At 35.2% G+C, this 16,950-nt stretch overlaps 1 protein-coding gene across 3 annotated transcripts in view; it reads right to left on the bottom strand.

The window, feature by feature from the left end:
• The window catches only part of UBXN7 (UBX domain protein 7), a 32,249-nt gene that overhangs the window by 11,870 nt on the left and 3,429 nt on the right, over positions 1-16,950 (bottom strand). For all 3 annotated transcript variants that reach the window (XM_026701423.2, XM_026701424.2, XM_026701425.2), the window contains exons 2-5: positions 16,405-16,552; positions 14,613-14,680; positions 7,766-7,831; positions 3,816-3,928 (exon numbers count right to left, since the gene is read on the bottom strand). In XM_026701423.2, coding sequence (XP_026557208.1) covers positions 3,816-3,928; positions 7,766-7,831; positions 14,613-14,680; positions 16,405-16,552 — 395 coding nt within the window. The remainder of the gene's footprint in view (positions 1-3,815; positions 3,929-7,765; positions 7,832-14,612; positions 14,681-16,404; positions 16,553-16,950) is intronic.

Genomic DNA, 16,950 nt, shown 5'->3' with positions numbered 1-16,950 from the left:
TGTAAATAGATTCTGTAATATTTTTGCAAGACCCAAGCACCAATGAGATCCTTTCTTTCACTCATGGAAAAATGTGCACAAAAATAAGCCTGGAATTTTGAAAGTAGGGTTTTCAGTTTTATACGAGCTTTTAGGTTAAAAACCAAGTATTTATTAGTTTAACAATTTTTTGTTTATTAATTTTTTAATGGATCACTAATGTAGATTTTCTTTTATTTTGACAACTAATTAAGCATTTAAATAGAATTTATCAATGGCAAGACATACTATAAATTAAATAAAAACCAGCATTAAAGTTACTGTGTTTTACTGTAATTTTAGTGATTATTTAAATTTCTGTTAATATGTAAATTTGTATTATAATTTTTCTTTATTTTTTGGTGATGGAAAAATGACCATTCTACAGTTAAAGTTGTGTTAATAAACTCTTTTCCTGAATTAAAATGAAAATATTTCTTCTCAGTAATTTTATTCTGTATTGGAGATTAAGATTTTTTCAGGCACTAATAATTGCTATGACAATTAAAATGATAACGTGCCAGAAACCACTTGAACATCTGAAGAAATATTTTAAGAGAATTGCCTCAGAACAGATAATTGTATCAGGATTACAATATAACATATTGATCCAGGATGTTAATCAACTATCCAAGTACTGGAGTAAGCCAACATCATAATAGTAAAAGGTCTGATCTTCTCCATTAGTTACATGAATGAAATGTATGGTAAATGCATTACTATAATATAACCATAACAAAATATAGAAAATCTCAAAAAATGCACGTATCAACTAAAATAATCTGTATTTTTATGACTTGTCTTAAAATTATAAAACTTAGTTGATTTAGTAAATACATTGTTTCCCTATTGATGCTGACTTTTTTTCAACATGCTTAATATGGCTGATTCATTTTTTAATGTATTTGAATTTGACATATGAATTCAGGATAACAAATCTTGCTTATAAACCGAAGATGCTTCTTGGATGAGAAACAAAATGTCTTCAAGGAAAAATAACAAAGTCCAATTTCGTTTTGAAAAAGCACATTTGGGACTTGCTTATAAAACTTATAGTGAAGTAAGTTATGAGCATGACATAAAATGGAACTAAAATATGTTTTATGTTTATCTGAAATAGCTGTAGCACTCAGAGAATTCAATGTACATTTTATTGGGCTCTCCCATGCTATGGAAATAATTCAGAGAAGACGCTTCACAATGTGCAAAGATACAAAGATAGTACTGGTTCCAGCTCTTAAAGCAACTGTAACTTTTACTGGGATTGTGCAACAGCTGCATAGTACTATTTTCTGCTCCAGAAAAGGAAACTAAACAAAGCAAATGCCTTTTGTATTGCTTGTTTCTGCAGTGCAATAATGTTTATATAGGTTCACTTATCTGGCACTCATAAAACTACATATAAATTTGTTAAATAAATACTTTTTAGAAGAAACAGAAGACTTAATAAATAAGTAGTAATAAATGCTAAAGCAATTGAAAAATTTAACACAAACCTGACAGGTATTAAATCTACAGCCTGGTGTTTATAGCTTAATTAAAATATTTTACTCAGAAGGTAAATAAGGATTCTACTTTTTCACACTGGTTAAAAGAAACTAAATTACGTGCCATGAATGTATTTTTAATAAAACTCTTATACAGTTATATTTGAACATGAGTTGTATTTTTAATTGCATATAGAATAACAATAATGAGCAGATATATATTGATCAAGTTTAAAAACTTAAAATCTGAACCCCCACTCAGAAAAAAATTCTTGAAAGCTTAATATAAAGCACAAAACCATCTTAAGCAACTATTTATGGCTTCTCAAAACTATTCATGCACTCTTAACATACCACAAACCCATCATAATTGTTTACGTGTGTGAGAAGCTTTGCTAGAAAATACAACTTCTTGTATGCAGTAACATATTATTTTTCAATAATGAAGGAAGAGCAAATGATTTGAGAAGAAAGACTGAAAAGGGAATCGATTAATCTGTGGACAGATGTGGAAGCTAGGATAGCTGGCAACAATATTAGGAGAAGATATAGTGATTCCTTTCTTTTTTACTTAACTCCTGTTATTTTGTTTACTACTTTTTACTTTTTTCTGCACTTTCCACAATGTTCTTTAATATGGAAGGGAACAGAGTGATGACTAAGCATGTATGTGTGTATGGGGAGAAAAAGGTCTATTTTGATAAGTTCCTATATCTAACTTGGTTAATGGTAAACTACGGTAGAAAATAGTTAAAGACCACATATTATTAAATAAATAAATAAGCTTCTTAAATATGTGGTCAATCCCATTTTATGAAAATTCAAATTATGAAGTAAATAAATTGAAAATACAGTGCTTAAAGTAAAACTCAATGTTATGATGTAAATCAAACAAAAATACCAGATTCTGCCTTAAGGTACTAAAAACTAAGGTGATAAAATATTAATACTAGAGATAATGCAGAATAGAGACTTTTAAATTAAACAAAGCACAGCAGATTAGTTATAGTAAGTTGAGGATTGTGAGCCTCTAAACACATTCAAATATAGATGTATATTTACGTAGAAAAGAAAGAAGTAACATAGTGAGAGAGCTTTAGATTTTTCTAATGCTTCACTGAACATGATTGAGAAAAAAACCTCTGGATTTAGTATATGTTTACAGACAAATAGTACACTGCCTCAAGGGCAATCAAGTCTTGATAGGAAAATTAACTCTGAAAGTGACTTCAAATGCAAGTAAATGATATAAAAAAGCTGATATTATTTTCACATATAAATGCTGCACAAAATGTATTACTTTTGAATAAGCTTATTTCCATTTCCCCTTGATGCAACAAGAAAATTGTTGCGCGGGGGCGGAAGTGTAGGAAATCAGGAATTTCTCTCGTGACTTTTTTTTGTAAATTCTACTCCAAGAGTTTTTAATTTTTTCAACAGGTTCATTTAATATATATTAACACCAGGAAGTATAAGGAATAGTTTAAAGCAGGGGTGTCCAACCGTGGCAACTTTAAGACTTGTGGACTTCAACTCCCGGAATTCCGGGAGTTGAAGTCCACAAATCTTAAAGTTGCCAAGGTTGGACACCCCTGGTTTAAAGATTAGTAACTTAGCAAACTGTTATCTGCTTCAATTTGCAAAATCCAAATATACAGTTCCAAGTTTATTAACCAAATAATAAACAATGAACAATCAAACATTCAAGATTTGGTTTTACACAGATTATTATACTGATCACTGGCTATTCCACTACTGTTTAGTTTGGTCATATTTTTCTCCAGTAAAAATCTTTCTCAATCATGTCATACTAGAGCTCTTAATTTTTAATGTAAAGGAGACAATGTGGTATATTTTTGAATTATAATTCAAATTGCATTAGTGTAATATACAACAATATAGTAGAATACAATAATGTAGTATTAAATTATAATTCTTTCTACAAGAATTATAGGAAATGATTGATTAGATTTTTAAACTCAGAAATAAAGACCAATCCTTAGTTTATGTATATAGCTTGTCATTAGAAAATCATCATTTAATTTCATATTATTCAAATCTATTTCTTAATCACTAACTTCCATTTGAATACTTCTTAATGAGGGAACACAGTAATGGACTAATGGATATAATCAAAAGATACTTCTTCAAATGATGTTATTAATTAGAAGCAACTTCTTATATTGCAGTAATAAAAAAGGCAGATTGCTGGAATTATTTATACACATTATCATGATATGACTGTTTACACATGCACATGCACAGCTATACCAAAGCCAATCCAAAATTCAATGCATCAAAATGACCTACTGTTTCAAAGCTTCCTTTATGCATCAGATCAATTGGAGGCCTGAAGAGATCTGCAAGGGTAGTGAGCTTTTTATCTATGGCTCCTCCATTTCTCAATTCTTGCTCCTGCCGAACTGTACAGCCCCAAAGAAAAACAAAGAAGACAAAATATTCACAAGAGCAGATTCAGTTACTTTCATCAAGTGCAATGTGACTGTACTAATGTGATTAGCCTGAATCAGCTTTCTACTAAATATCTTTTAGTAAGAGCCATTACATGGTTATACATTTTTTGCCTGAAAGCTGACAGTGTGACAATCTGGCCCTAGGCTAGTCACTCTCTCTCAGCCCAACTTACCTACCTCACAGTTGTGGGGAAAATAGAAAACAGGATTATGTATGTATGTTCGTCACTTTTGGTTATCTGTCTGTCTGTCTGTCTATCTATCATTATCATCAGGTTCAGTAATAAAACATAAGGCATTGCAGAGTAGGATGGAGACCATTCAATGGCTCCTATGATGTGTTGTTGCCAGGGCATGGTGTTATTTTATTATGTATGATTCTCTCTTTTATTAGTTTTGTTTTTATATGTTTTTATATTCTTGTAAGCTACCTTTTGTTGCCATGTGCAAGTAGGTGGCAATATAAATCTCCTAAATAAATAAATAAATTCTAAATTTGTGATTTAAATACAGAATATTTAAATATTACAGAATTATAGTTTTTGGTCTCCTGGCAAAGACTGTTTTGTTCCCTTCCTTTAATATCAATGCAATGTGTTAATAATTAACCAGCTCTTTTTAAAAATATATAGTAATTAAAATATTGGTTTCCAAAAAGTTAGGTATGAATAGTAAATCTCTATAGTATCCAGTTTTTACTCCTTTCATCAAATTCTTGCCCTTCTTCATGTGCACCTTTTATCTACATATAAAATCTGGAATGGACTTGGGATGGTTTAGCCCATTCACTGTGCAGATATTTCTGTATACAGTGCCAACTACTTGGTTGTGCCATATAGTATATGGTGTTTCTGCTTACATTGGATAACCTGCCGCTATATATTAAGACTGTGTCTGAAGCGTTCTACATTACTTGCACATCATATCCTGTCTGGTTTGGTATACCGCTGCTTCTATAGATCTGGTACTTAATGCCTGTTCTTGTGCTGCTATGATCAGTGCCTCATTGCTGCCTTTAGTACAGCCCTTTCCAGCCACTGGTAGGATTACCCAATGTCTGTCACCTCAGGTATTTGTCTACAGCATGGCTGTCAAATTCCTGGCCTATGGGCCGGATGCATCACACGCTGGCCATGCTCACACCTGTTTAGCGAAGGGGGAAAAGTCCCAATACGTTCTGTGATGCTGCCATGACTACGTGAGTTTGACACCCCTGGTCTATAGTATATCCTATGCAGAGTCTTATCTTACTATGGCACTTCCTCTCCTTGATCTTCCTCCTATGTTTGCTGCTGCCGCCTCATTTTCTCAGCAGCTGATGTTTGGGTGCCATCTTAGTGATGTACTCCTGGATGCTCCGAGTTTCATCCAGGACAATAGTTCTGACATTCACCAGACCCCGCCTGCCCTTTTTCCAGCTGGTGTGCATTCCCTGGGTAATGGACTTGGACTGGAAACCTCCATACATCGTGAAGAGCTTCTGGGTATTCACATCAGCAGTCTCCATATCCGCCTTTGGCCAATTTATTATATTCGCAGGGCATGCATGTTGATGGGATGGATCTTATTCTTTCCATTAAGCTGGCTCTTTAAGACCTGTCTAATCCTTTGGTGGTATTTGGATGCTGCTATCTTCCTTGCCTCTTCATTGTGGTTCCCAAGTGACTGCAGGATACTAAGGTACTTGTAGCTAGTCTCTATATCTGCTATGTGACTCAGATAGTTTCATCTCATCAGTCTGAACTATATGTGCAATTGGAACTGGAAATCTGATAAAAAGTCATTATCTTTTTTGCAGTGGTCAATAGTATGAAATTGACAAAAAATGCCAGAAAGCAGCAAAATACATTATCAATCTCAGTCATGTGGAATGCTGTGACCTGCTCTAAAGGTCACAATCATTTGATGGCTGGAGGTGCTTCACAGGCTGAATGTTCACACCTTTTTGTATTTCTACCAACTGACTAATCTCTTGCCAAATTGCCTTGAATATAGCTTCTAATCTCATTTTCCACAGCTGCAGGCACCATTCTCCTTAATTGTGTAACTAAGTATCTCAAGGATTACAGTACTAAATTCTATACTAATGTATTGGTTTCAGTTATGGTGATAACAGAGATTGTTATGAGGGAGTCTTCTAGGATACTATCAGATGGTACTTCTCCACTGAGCCTTGGTAACCAGTCCCAAGGGTTAACTATAGTTACTTTATCTGTGATCTTATGCCTCATATTATCTGTTGTGCTCTATAATGGAGGGAGTGGCAGTGGCGATCCAACTTCAGGTGTTGGCTGCACATCCATTTGTTCTTCCAGTTCTTCTTAAGTCTGGGTTGTAACATGTAGTTGATCTACTTCAAGTTATGAGAGCAGCTTCCTCATTGCTATGTTGAAACACTGGGTAACTAGCCATTTCTCAGTTAGTGTGGATGAATGGATCTTTTGTACATCATAGTTCCCTTATATTTCATATATCTTCTCCCATTAGGTCTAGTGTTCCACTAGCATTCAATCAATTCCAGGTTATATAATATCATACCATAACTATGACTGCATGTTTCCTACTATAATGATTCATTATTATTTGTGAACTTGCTCTTATTATCCAATATGTATTGTTACTATTTCTTCCATCACTTAATTACATTCTCAATTGTTTAACAGTAATAGCAAAACAATCAAAAACACTATTAGAGTGTTGAATGCTGGTAATACTGGACATTAAATATAGAGAAAAAAACAGAAAAATCAGTTTTCAAATATATTTAAATGAAGTTTCTATCCATATGGTTGAATGTCAAAAAACAAAGGCATTCAGTGAACAAAACCACTTTTCTCAGGCATGACTTGTTTTATATGCATGGAATAATTGATGACTTGATTCTTCCTTTACACTGAATCCAAAGGACACATTTTTTTGTATTAATGAAAAGCGGGGTAAATGTGCTACTCAACATTAGTAAATGCATTTTTTATATAACAGAAATAGTAAAATTATCTCATAATTTAAATAAAATTAACCAAATTGATTGCAAAATTATTCACATCAATGTAATGATGCTTTTGAACTCATATCAATGTAATGAAACCTCTGAAAGAACTGGATTAAAGATTCTGATCATTACTGAATTAAATTCTCAGCTTATTCTTGTTCATGATGTATTTGTGCTGTTGCAATGAAGTGGATGGAAAGGTTGCTGGAAGCATGTTGCTTTTGTAATGATGATGGCACGCATCAATAACTCCAGCCCTTTTTTCAATCTGAGAAATTATTTTTCCAATGTGGAATCCCATGAATACATTAGTTACTGCAATTAAACTAGTTTTCAAATCCTAATCATAATAAAAACTAAGGTAAGGAGAAAGGGCTCAATATCTGGTGAGTTCACCCAGTTTTCTGACTGTAATATCAAATTGGCTTGCCACTGCTGCTTTTTTTTTTTACTTGCCATTCTAGCTTTTAATCCCTGAAATGAACTGGGATTTTTCTGACTGCACCTACATTTTCTTATGCTGACAAAGAGATTATTCGTACTTCAAAAACTGTATCTTCCTTGGAAAACAATGTCTTGCACATATGGAAATATAAAGCATTTACTGTGTGAATATAGCAATGGCTTTGATTTTTTTTTCCTTGCTAGTATTGCAAAATTCTTATAATGCAAAACGAAATTGTTTGAACTCTACTGTAGAACCATTACTAAAAGTTCTAAAGAGCCTATACTGTTACCCTTGGACATAAACCATAAAAAAAAAGTTATGAATATAATTATCCACAGATACCTACTAGTTTCTGTCTGGAAATCCCGAAAGCCATCAAATATTGAACGAGCTGGTCTACGTCTTTTTGGTGCTTAATAGGAACAGAATTTAATAAACAGATTAATAATAAAATCTTATTATACAGCCACATTGTGGATTTGTGGTACATATCTATAGTAAAGGATGTAAACAAATTCTAGGACACCAATAATGCATCATACTACTTTCATACATGAATTCATTAGATCTTATGTTTCCAGTTCCTGCATGCTTATCTTAATGTATATTTGAAGACAAAATATTTACAGGTTGCTATTCTATCTTAATGCTTTTAAAGCAGTTTATGGACTCAAAATAAATTAAATTTGTCCCTCTACCCACTCAAAAAGTTTAAAATCAGAAAGACTGGAACGGCAATATCCATTGGTATCCATACAATGGCAAGCCAAAAGTAAAATTAAAGGGCAACTAAAGTAAACCAATTGTCACAACCGAATCAAAATCTGCAATGTGCAGGCCACATAAATATAAGGAAGGTATTAAGAACGGCTGGTTTGTGATGTAATTATAACTTACAGAACATATTATCTGACCCATGATTGCTTTTGTTCTCTTCTATTGTTCCATCAGCCATACTATCCAAAGCAGTCCTGCTCAAATTTCTTAGTGAAATGCTATTATCTTTGAGTCACGGAACATAAGGGTTAGGAGGGATCTTGGACATAGGCATAGAATAATGGAGTTGGAAGGGACCTTGGAGGTCATCTAGTCCAACCCTCTGCTTGAGCAGGACAGTCTATTCCAAATATTAGCTTCTACCTAGGATCGAAGTCAGAGCCTCCTGATTGTGAGGCAACAGCTCCACCTCTAGGCCAAGTCAGTGGAAGAGTATATTTCTACAATCTTTGCTGTAGGAATACTCCAGAGCTTGAGAACAAATCTTGAGACTGTTTCACTATTCATTTTATCAATGGCAGACATTATTTATATTAATACCATTATAACATGTTTACTAATGCATAATTACCTTAGAAAAACCATCAGCGTCACAGTAAAAACTTGATAGTCATATAAAAGTTAAAAATCTACTGTAACTCTCTCAGATTTGGTCACAGAAATATTTCTTCATTTCAATTCACTTGCCCTTGTAGATATGAACAGATTTTACATTCTAAATGTATGTATGCCTAAATAACTGACTAGTCGCTTAATTTTATACCTGTCAATTCAGAAATAAGCCTCATTAATGCTGCTGGAACTTTATAGTACACTGCTCAAAAAAATAAAGGGAACACTTAAACAACACAATGTAACTCCAAGTCAATCACACTTCTGTGAAATCAAACTGTCCACTTAGGTAGCAACACTGATTGACAATCAATTTCACATGCTGTTCTGCAAATGGAATAGACAACAGGTGGAAAGCATAGGCAGTTAGCAAGACATCCCCAATAAAGGAGTGGTTCTGCAGGTGGTGACCACAGACCACTTCTCAGTTCCTATGCTTTCTGGCTGATGGTTTGGTCACTTTTGAATGCTGGCGGTGCTTTCACTCTAGTGGTAGCATGAGACGGAGTCTACAAGCCACACAAGTGGCTCAGGTAGTGCAGCTCATCCAGGATGACACATCAATGTGAGCTGTGGCAAGAAGGTTTGCTATGTCATTCAGCATAGTATCCAGAGCATGGAGGCACTACCAGGAGACAGGCCAGTACATCAGGAGACATGGAGGAGGCCTTAGGAGGGCAACAACCCAGCATCAGGACCACTACCTCCACCTATGTACAAGGAGGGACAGGAGGAACACTGCCAGAGCACTGCAAAATGACCTCCAGCAGGCCACAAATGTGCATGTGGCTGCTCAAACGGTCAGAAAAGGACTCCATGAGGGTGGTATGAGGGCCCGATGTCAGCACAACTCCGTGCAGGACATTTGGCATTTGCCAGAGAACACCAAGATCAGCAAATTCGCCACTGGCACCCTGTGCTCTTCACAGATGAAAGGTTCACACTGAGCACATGTGACAGACATGACAGGGTCTGGAGACGCCATGGAGAATGTTCTGCTGCCTGCAACATCCTCCAGCATGACCAGTTTGGCAGTGGGTCAGTAATGGTGTGGGGTGGCATTTCTTTAGGGGGCCATGTCCTCCATGTGCTCGCCAGAGGTAGCCTGACTGCCATTAGGTACCGAGATGAGATCCTCAGACCCCTTGTCAGACCATATGCTGGTGTGGTTGGCCCTGGGTTCCTCCTAATGCAAGACAATGCTAGACCTCATGTGGCTGGAGTGTGTCAGAAGTTCCTGCAAGACGAAAGCATTGATGCTTTGGACTGGCCCGCTTGTTCCCCAGACCTGAATCCAATTGAGCACATCTTGGACAACATGTCTCGCTCCATCCACCAACAGACTGTCCAGGAGTTGGGGGATGCTTTAGTCCAGGTGTGGGAGGAGATCCCTCAGGAGACCATCCGCCACCTCATCAGGAGCATGCCCAGGCATTGTAGGGAGGTCATACAGGCACGTGGAGGCCACACACACTACTGAGCCTCATTTTGACTTGTTTTAAGGACATTACATCCAAGTTGGATCAGCCTGTAATGTTTTTTTTCCACTTTAATTTTGAGTGTAACTCCAAATCCAGACCTCCATGGGTTGCTAAATTTGATTTCCATTGATAATTATTGTATGATTTTGTTGTCAGCACATTCAACTATGAAATTAACGAAGTATTTAATAAGAATATTTCATTCATTCAGATCTAGGATGTCTTTTTTTTTTGAAGGTTTTATTTGGGTTTTCACATACAAAAAAACCTTAATACAAATAAAACATATTTTTTTGAAAATAGCATGGTCCCGGGTTACACTTCATACAGACACAAACTCAATTTCATGCTCATTTTTGTGTTCTATTCCATATCTTATTCCTGTTTTACATTTTCTACATAGTTTTTCCCCTCTGTTAATTTTCTCAATTTTATTTTGATTATCTCATCTCAATTCAAATAATTATATTTATACTTTTGTCTGTCCTGTTTCAATTTCATATTATCTTCTCTCATTAAACAAATTTTCTCCTGTACTTACTAATTGGAGTATGACACCTTTATATCTTTTCATTTTATCCATTCAACTCTTATTTAAGCTTCAATGTATACCTTAAGGTTATAACATTCAATATAATACATAACTTCCAATCGAATTCTGCTTGGTACATTCTTAAAGAGAGATTATAAATATATGTAATTAAAACACTCATTCCATTCCAATTCAGTTCTATCATTAATATTCATTAAAATCTTAACATCTTTAACATTTCTTTTCAATTAAATATCATACTTCCTTGGGAACACTTATAAGCTTTCCATAATTAATTTCCCCCCCATTTCTCTTCACTTATATTTTATAAAACATTAAATAATTAGAATGTTCCCATAGGATGTCTTATTTTTGTGTTCCCTTTATTTTATTGAGCAGTGTATATATTCAAAGGATAGATATTGTGGAGACCCATTAACATAGGAAGAAGTTGATATTTGGCTCATTTAAATTGCACAAAAATGATTCAGCTGATGCTATCTATTTAGACTTTTCAAAACGACCTAATAAAGTAGAAAACTGCAAATAGTCAGGTGTTTTCAGGGTGCAGAAACTGCCCCAAAATATGAAATAGTTGGACTAAATAGTTAATTTTCAAGTTGGGCAAATATTCAATGGGATCCCATAGGGATCAGATCTGGTGGAGTATTTTTATATTTATTTCTGGGCAATTAGGAGTTAGCAATGAACAGGAAGATAGCCAAGTTTCCTTATAATATTATGTAATTGGCCTGGTGAAAACAATGGGTTAAATGAAGATCTTCAAGTGAATCTTTACACTTATTTAATATTTTAATGTGGCTCAAAATGAGAAAGTGCTAAGTTGCATTCTGGCAGAAAAAATACAAACTTCACTTATGGAGTCTCCTAGGACAGTAACTGATCAGAAAAGGGTAGTACAAAGGAAACATCTAAATACCAGTAGTAGCTACTATAAAAATGGTAACCTCTGTGTCTGGAATGATAATGAAAATAATCAGTTAACATACTATTGCTTTATAGAAATCCACAGTGAGACCATGCCACAGACAAAAGTGGATTAAAATAGACATTTTGACCAATTGGCAAGACAAAAGAACTGTTCTTAACTAGTCTCTTACAGACTAGTTTTTGCAGTCATTTTTTTAGATTCAAGTCTGATGGAAAATAATACATGTAGCAATATGATTCCTATCATTCTCACCAACATTAATGTAAGTTGCAGAAAGGCAACTTGTGAAAATGATTAGAATGGATAGGTACAACATATTCAGAAAGAATTCAAATCACTTGGGATAGGTTCAGTATATGGTGGAAAACAACAATGTGGAAAAAGAAGCCGCAATGGGGAACAATCCATTTTTTATGCTGGTGTTCTGTTTCTTAAATGGAAGATTTGGTTAAATCTTCCATTCAAAATTGGAAATTACCTCAGAATCCAAATCAACCGCACAACCAGAGACAGCATCGACCCTCAACCAACCCATGCAATTCCCCCCCATCAGCAGTTCACCTCCCGACAACACTGACCTGAGGTAATCTCCTTATCACAAGACCCATCACAAGACTCATTGATGATTCACAGCTGACCTGTCACAGGACCCTCATTTGACATACCCACACCTGAAGCCCTTATAAACAGAACACTGACACTGACATCCCCTAAACTCCCCAGAAGATGTAACCTAGCCTGGTAACAAAACATTTGGAAATCAACCTACATGCTTGGAGAACGAACCTTTAATCTCAAGATTTGGTTAGTTGGAGTTTGCTTCTGAATTCGGCCAAAAGAATGCCTGAAGCCTAGTAAGCTGATTCTACATTGGACCTGCTGCACTGAGCTGTATGTTCAATGTTGTGGCTCCCATAACCATTTGACTGATCTTCTGGATTTGAAGCAACATGGTGCATGGATGACTTCATCCAAAAGTTAAATCTCTTGCACAGTGAAGCACTCTGCATTTTGTTGTGAAATTACTGTTCCTAGAGAAAAGAAAGGATGTGGCCATCCTTGGAATTTCAAAATCATCCCCAGGGTAGAACAGCAGCCACAATAATGTTCTTATAGCTTTTAAACTGTCAGTGGGGAGCCAGAGGTAGAAATTCTGCCAATTTTTCTACTTTGGGGATTCAGAAGATGAAATAGTGATTGCTGCATGGCTGTACTTGGGTTGGGACAAAGAAGAAAACATGCCATATTGAGGAGACCACTGGAGAGGGCTAGAGAACTCTTGGCTTTATAAAAAGCCTTGGGTACATTGCTGACCAGTCTGGAGCATTGTGGGGCCTGGTAATCGAGAGGCTCTTACAAGAGTCATCACTGTGCCAACTAAAACACAAATAACTCCAATGGGGTGAGCTATGGACTTTGAACAGAGCTATCTCTAGCTGGGAGACAAGACTGGCAGTAGAAAGGCTCCTAGCCCTGTTGCTGTGAGAATGTGCTCATTGTGGAAGCCCTATGAGCTGGAATTTATGTTGGAAAGATGATAGGTAGTTGCAACTGGGGACTGAGGAGGATTGCTTGTAATAGCAGTGCCATACTTCTGGCCTTGGATTTGGTTAGTATGTTGGTTGTTGCAAATGTTATTGAAAATTAATGATTATTTGTATCTCAACTGTAATGATTTGAAAGAGGGCGAAATCAGTTGGGCTGTTACAGGACAAAGGAAGTTATCAGTTGCAAACATATCTTCTTATAGAGTAATTGTGTACCCAGGTGCCACGCAGTTGGGAAGAGCTCCCCAGGCACCAAGGAGACTGTACATTAGAAAAATCCCTATTTTGTCTCTGTGGCCAACTAATAAACAGAATTTATGACAGCTTGAGATTAGAACCCATTCTGGTACAAAGAACATCCTTTCTTTGAGGGTCATCATGAAGCAAGTAAGTGACTGCAATGAAGATTCTGTTACGGTCTAATTGTTTGATAAAGAAGACAGGGCTTCTTAAACAAACAAAAAAAATACTATGTACTTAAGAGTGGTGATGGTGGAGGAAATATGTATAAGCAACAAGAAATGGTGAGCATGAGTGAATGAGACATAATGAATTTGTGATACTTTTGAAAAAGAAGAATATATAATCATTCTACCCAACCTCCTATTACAATGCACTCCTGAAAAGAATAAACCAAAAGATAGGTGGCTCTTTCCTAATCACTCTGGTGGAAAGATGCCAGGACTTTTTATCCCCATGCTTTCTGTATTAATAGAGCATAGCATGTATCATAGATTTTACGTACCAAGAGATACATGTTCAAAACAGATATAATTATAAAATCCATTCTATTATGACAAGCTATTTTGTGTCTGACTGCACGAAGGTATAACCTATTACTTTGTTGGGTCATAATCTAGTGTAGCATAATCAGATTTTTTTTAAAAAAAATAAACAAATCCAAGACTCACTTATGATAATAAACACAAAGACTCCCAAATTTTCCAGGCTGAATTACCATACTTTCAGGACATATACACTGTCATTTCCAAATCCAGAGAAAAATCTACTGTACATAACAGAAATATATATCTTCTTAAACAGAATCTTATTAGGAATTATTATAGTGATATTAATACTCCTCTACCTCAGTTTTTTATTTACAAAATAAAAGCAGTAACAGGAATGAACTAATAAAAATAATGTCAGACTATTTTAGTGGGTATTTAAAAAAAGTTGTCTGTTATGCATATTTTTCATACTATAAGATCTCACCATCTTCATTGTAAGGACAACGTAGAATTTCTGTTCATTCTTTGAAGACCAAATGTAAACATAAAAAAGAAGCTTACCACCAAATAAGGGTTCGGGTTCTACCAGAATTTCTTGTTTTTGAGGAATAGGTGCCCTCACTTCATCTCTATGAAGACAAAAAGCACATAATAGCTTGAAAATGTCAGTATTACTTAGGCAAGAGGAAAATCTGTTCTTCGTACCTATATTGAAACCATGCAATGGCATTCAAACTATTATGAGGAATAAGAAAAGAATGTATGGAAATTATCTTATGATTACACAAAAGGAAAAAGTGTTCAAATATCTGGACCTAATCTTTACCATTTTATGTCAGGAACAAGACAAAATTTCTGACCTGTTTGCACACTTTCATTTTAATAAATCTTTATTAAAAAGGTAAGTGAAGAGTCAACCTGACTACAATTGGTTGAAAAATATTAAAATTAGTTCTTAAATTAAACCAGTATATATTCCTTGGAAAGCACATAAACTAGCAATTATTCCAAATGCCTCTTGACAAATGAGCAATAAGCAATTGTTAGGAATTCCAGTGGTGTCAGCTTCATTTCTACAGTTTTCAACTAAAACAATTTTTCAATCCTTCTAGACTGGATGCATGGGGGAGTGATGCTCAATGGTTAAAGACACTGAAAAGCTGACAGCCCAAGTCCAAGACCTGCCCTGCCATTACTTGTCCGTCGTTTGGACACCGCTGGTACCGTAGGCTAAGAAATGGAGATAAACTCTGTCCCCACAGAGTCAGACAAGACTGGAAAGGGGAAAACTTTCCGTTTAGACTGGATGTGAGAGCTTTTTGTGTCTAATAGTATTTGCAGGTGCTATGCAATTGAGTATTGTTTAATAGAGCAAATGAAGGAGGAGAAATTTTATGGAAACAAAATAATCCCCCAAAAGGAGGCAAAATATCAATTCTAGATGGTAGTGCAGATACTGGGCAAATGGAATATTGGAGTGTTATTATACAAAATATAGATGAACTACAATCAACTGCAATGACACTGAAGGTCTAGTTTCCAAGATTGGTATTCGTGCAAAGGGAAACATTGCCAATGTTTCAATATAGGTATGAAGAACATAAAAGATAAGTCAAGCACAAATTAGCAAGAAAAAAAGAAATTTATATAGAATGCAATTCCATAATTAAGTTTTTTATTTGTACTTCACCAATTCCATAAAAAATTACTTACATAAGAAAATATTAAATAAACTATTTAATATTCCATGCCTTGATTTGAAACCCGCCCCAAAAGACCCAATAAATTCTATTTCCTATAAGGATCTGTGAAACTGAAGATTTAGTACTTTCTCCAAAACCTTCCCAAGAGAGGAGAACATCGGAGTTCAGCCAGTAGCTGTATCACACAATTGGATCAAGAAATGGTCATTTTAGAAGGAGACACAATACTGCTTCCTTCAAGACTAAAGGCATCAATCTTGTCTGCAGTAAAGTATCATCTACCTCTCAGATCCATCCACACATATCCCACCCAGCCATATAAATCAGTCAAGTGGGGAATAGCAGAATTTATGCTGCAGGTTTATTTTGTTCCTTAGTCTCTGAAAATTCAAAAGAATCCAGATAAACTAGAAAGATGTTGCCTGAATCATTATGCTGGAATCATTATACTGGTCTCTGTTAATTTTATTAATTAGCAGTGGTAATACAAGTCTCACAAAGGACCTGTGCTTTAAAAGTTTTGATGATTAAGTAAATACCCAGAGCAACAATAGAAGCAGCTGCATAAGAAAAACTAAGAACTTAAAAGCAAAAATATCTGAAATATACGTACAAATTTCAAAGCTAATTTAATTATCCTCTTTACGTACTCTGTATGTGGTCGCAGATTTGATACACTTGCAGAACTAGTGCTGGGTTCTTCAGCAATTCCTCCACCATCAAGGAACATAGTTACAGCCATTTCCAGATTATTGTTACATGCTTCAAGCATATGTTTGCCTGCACTTTCACTGGCACCTATGACACAATGAAAACTGTATTAAGTTTCAACAAAAGCTTTAAAAGAAAGAGAAAAAATATATTAATAAAGTGTATATAATGTATTTTTCCAATAGACTAAATATTTTATATATTAAAACTAGACAATCCAGCCATGTAAATACTTTATTCTGTTTTGTTGCTTTTGTATTCTTAATGATTTATGAAGACATCCTACAATTTTCTTGGAAATAATATTGAGGTGGTTTGGCTAGATTTTTCTGAGAAGTTTTTCAACTAGGGCTGAGAGACCATGGCCTAAGGTCACTTACTAGTTTCTGTGTCTGAGGCCAGTCTAGAATATGGGCCATCTTAATTCTATAATTTTCCCTTTTTTGCATGATGAAAAGTGTGTGTGTGTGTGTGTGTGTGTGTGT

Source organism: Pseudonaja textilis, chromosome 4 (genome assembly GCF_049901715.1).
Source record: "Pseudonaja textilis isolate UNSWEBS1 chromosome 4, rPseTex1.2, whole genome shotgun sequence".
In the NCBI taxonomy this organism is placed as follows: Eukaryota; Metazoa; Chordata; class Lepidosauria; order Squamata; family Elapidae; genus Pseudonaja; species Pseudonaja textilis.
The sequence above is the reverse complement of the archived record's forward strand: the minus strand, read 5'-3'. Positions and strand labels throughout refer to the sequence as shown.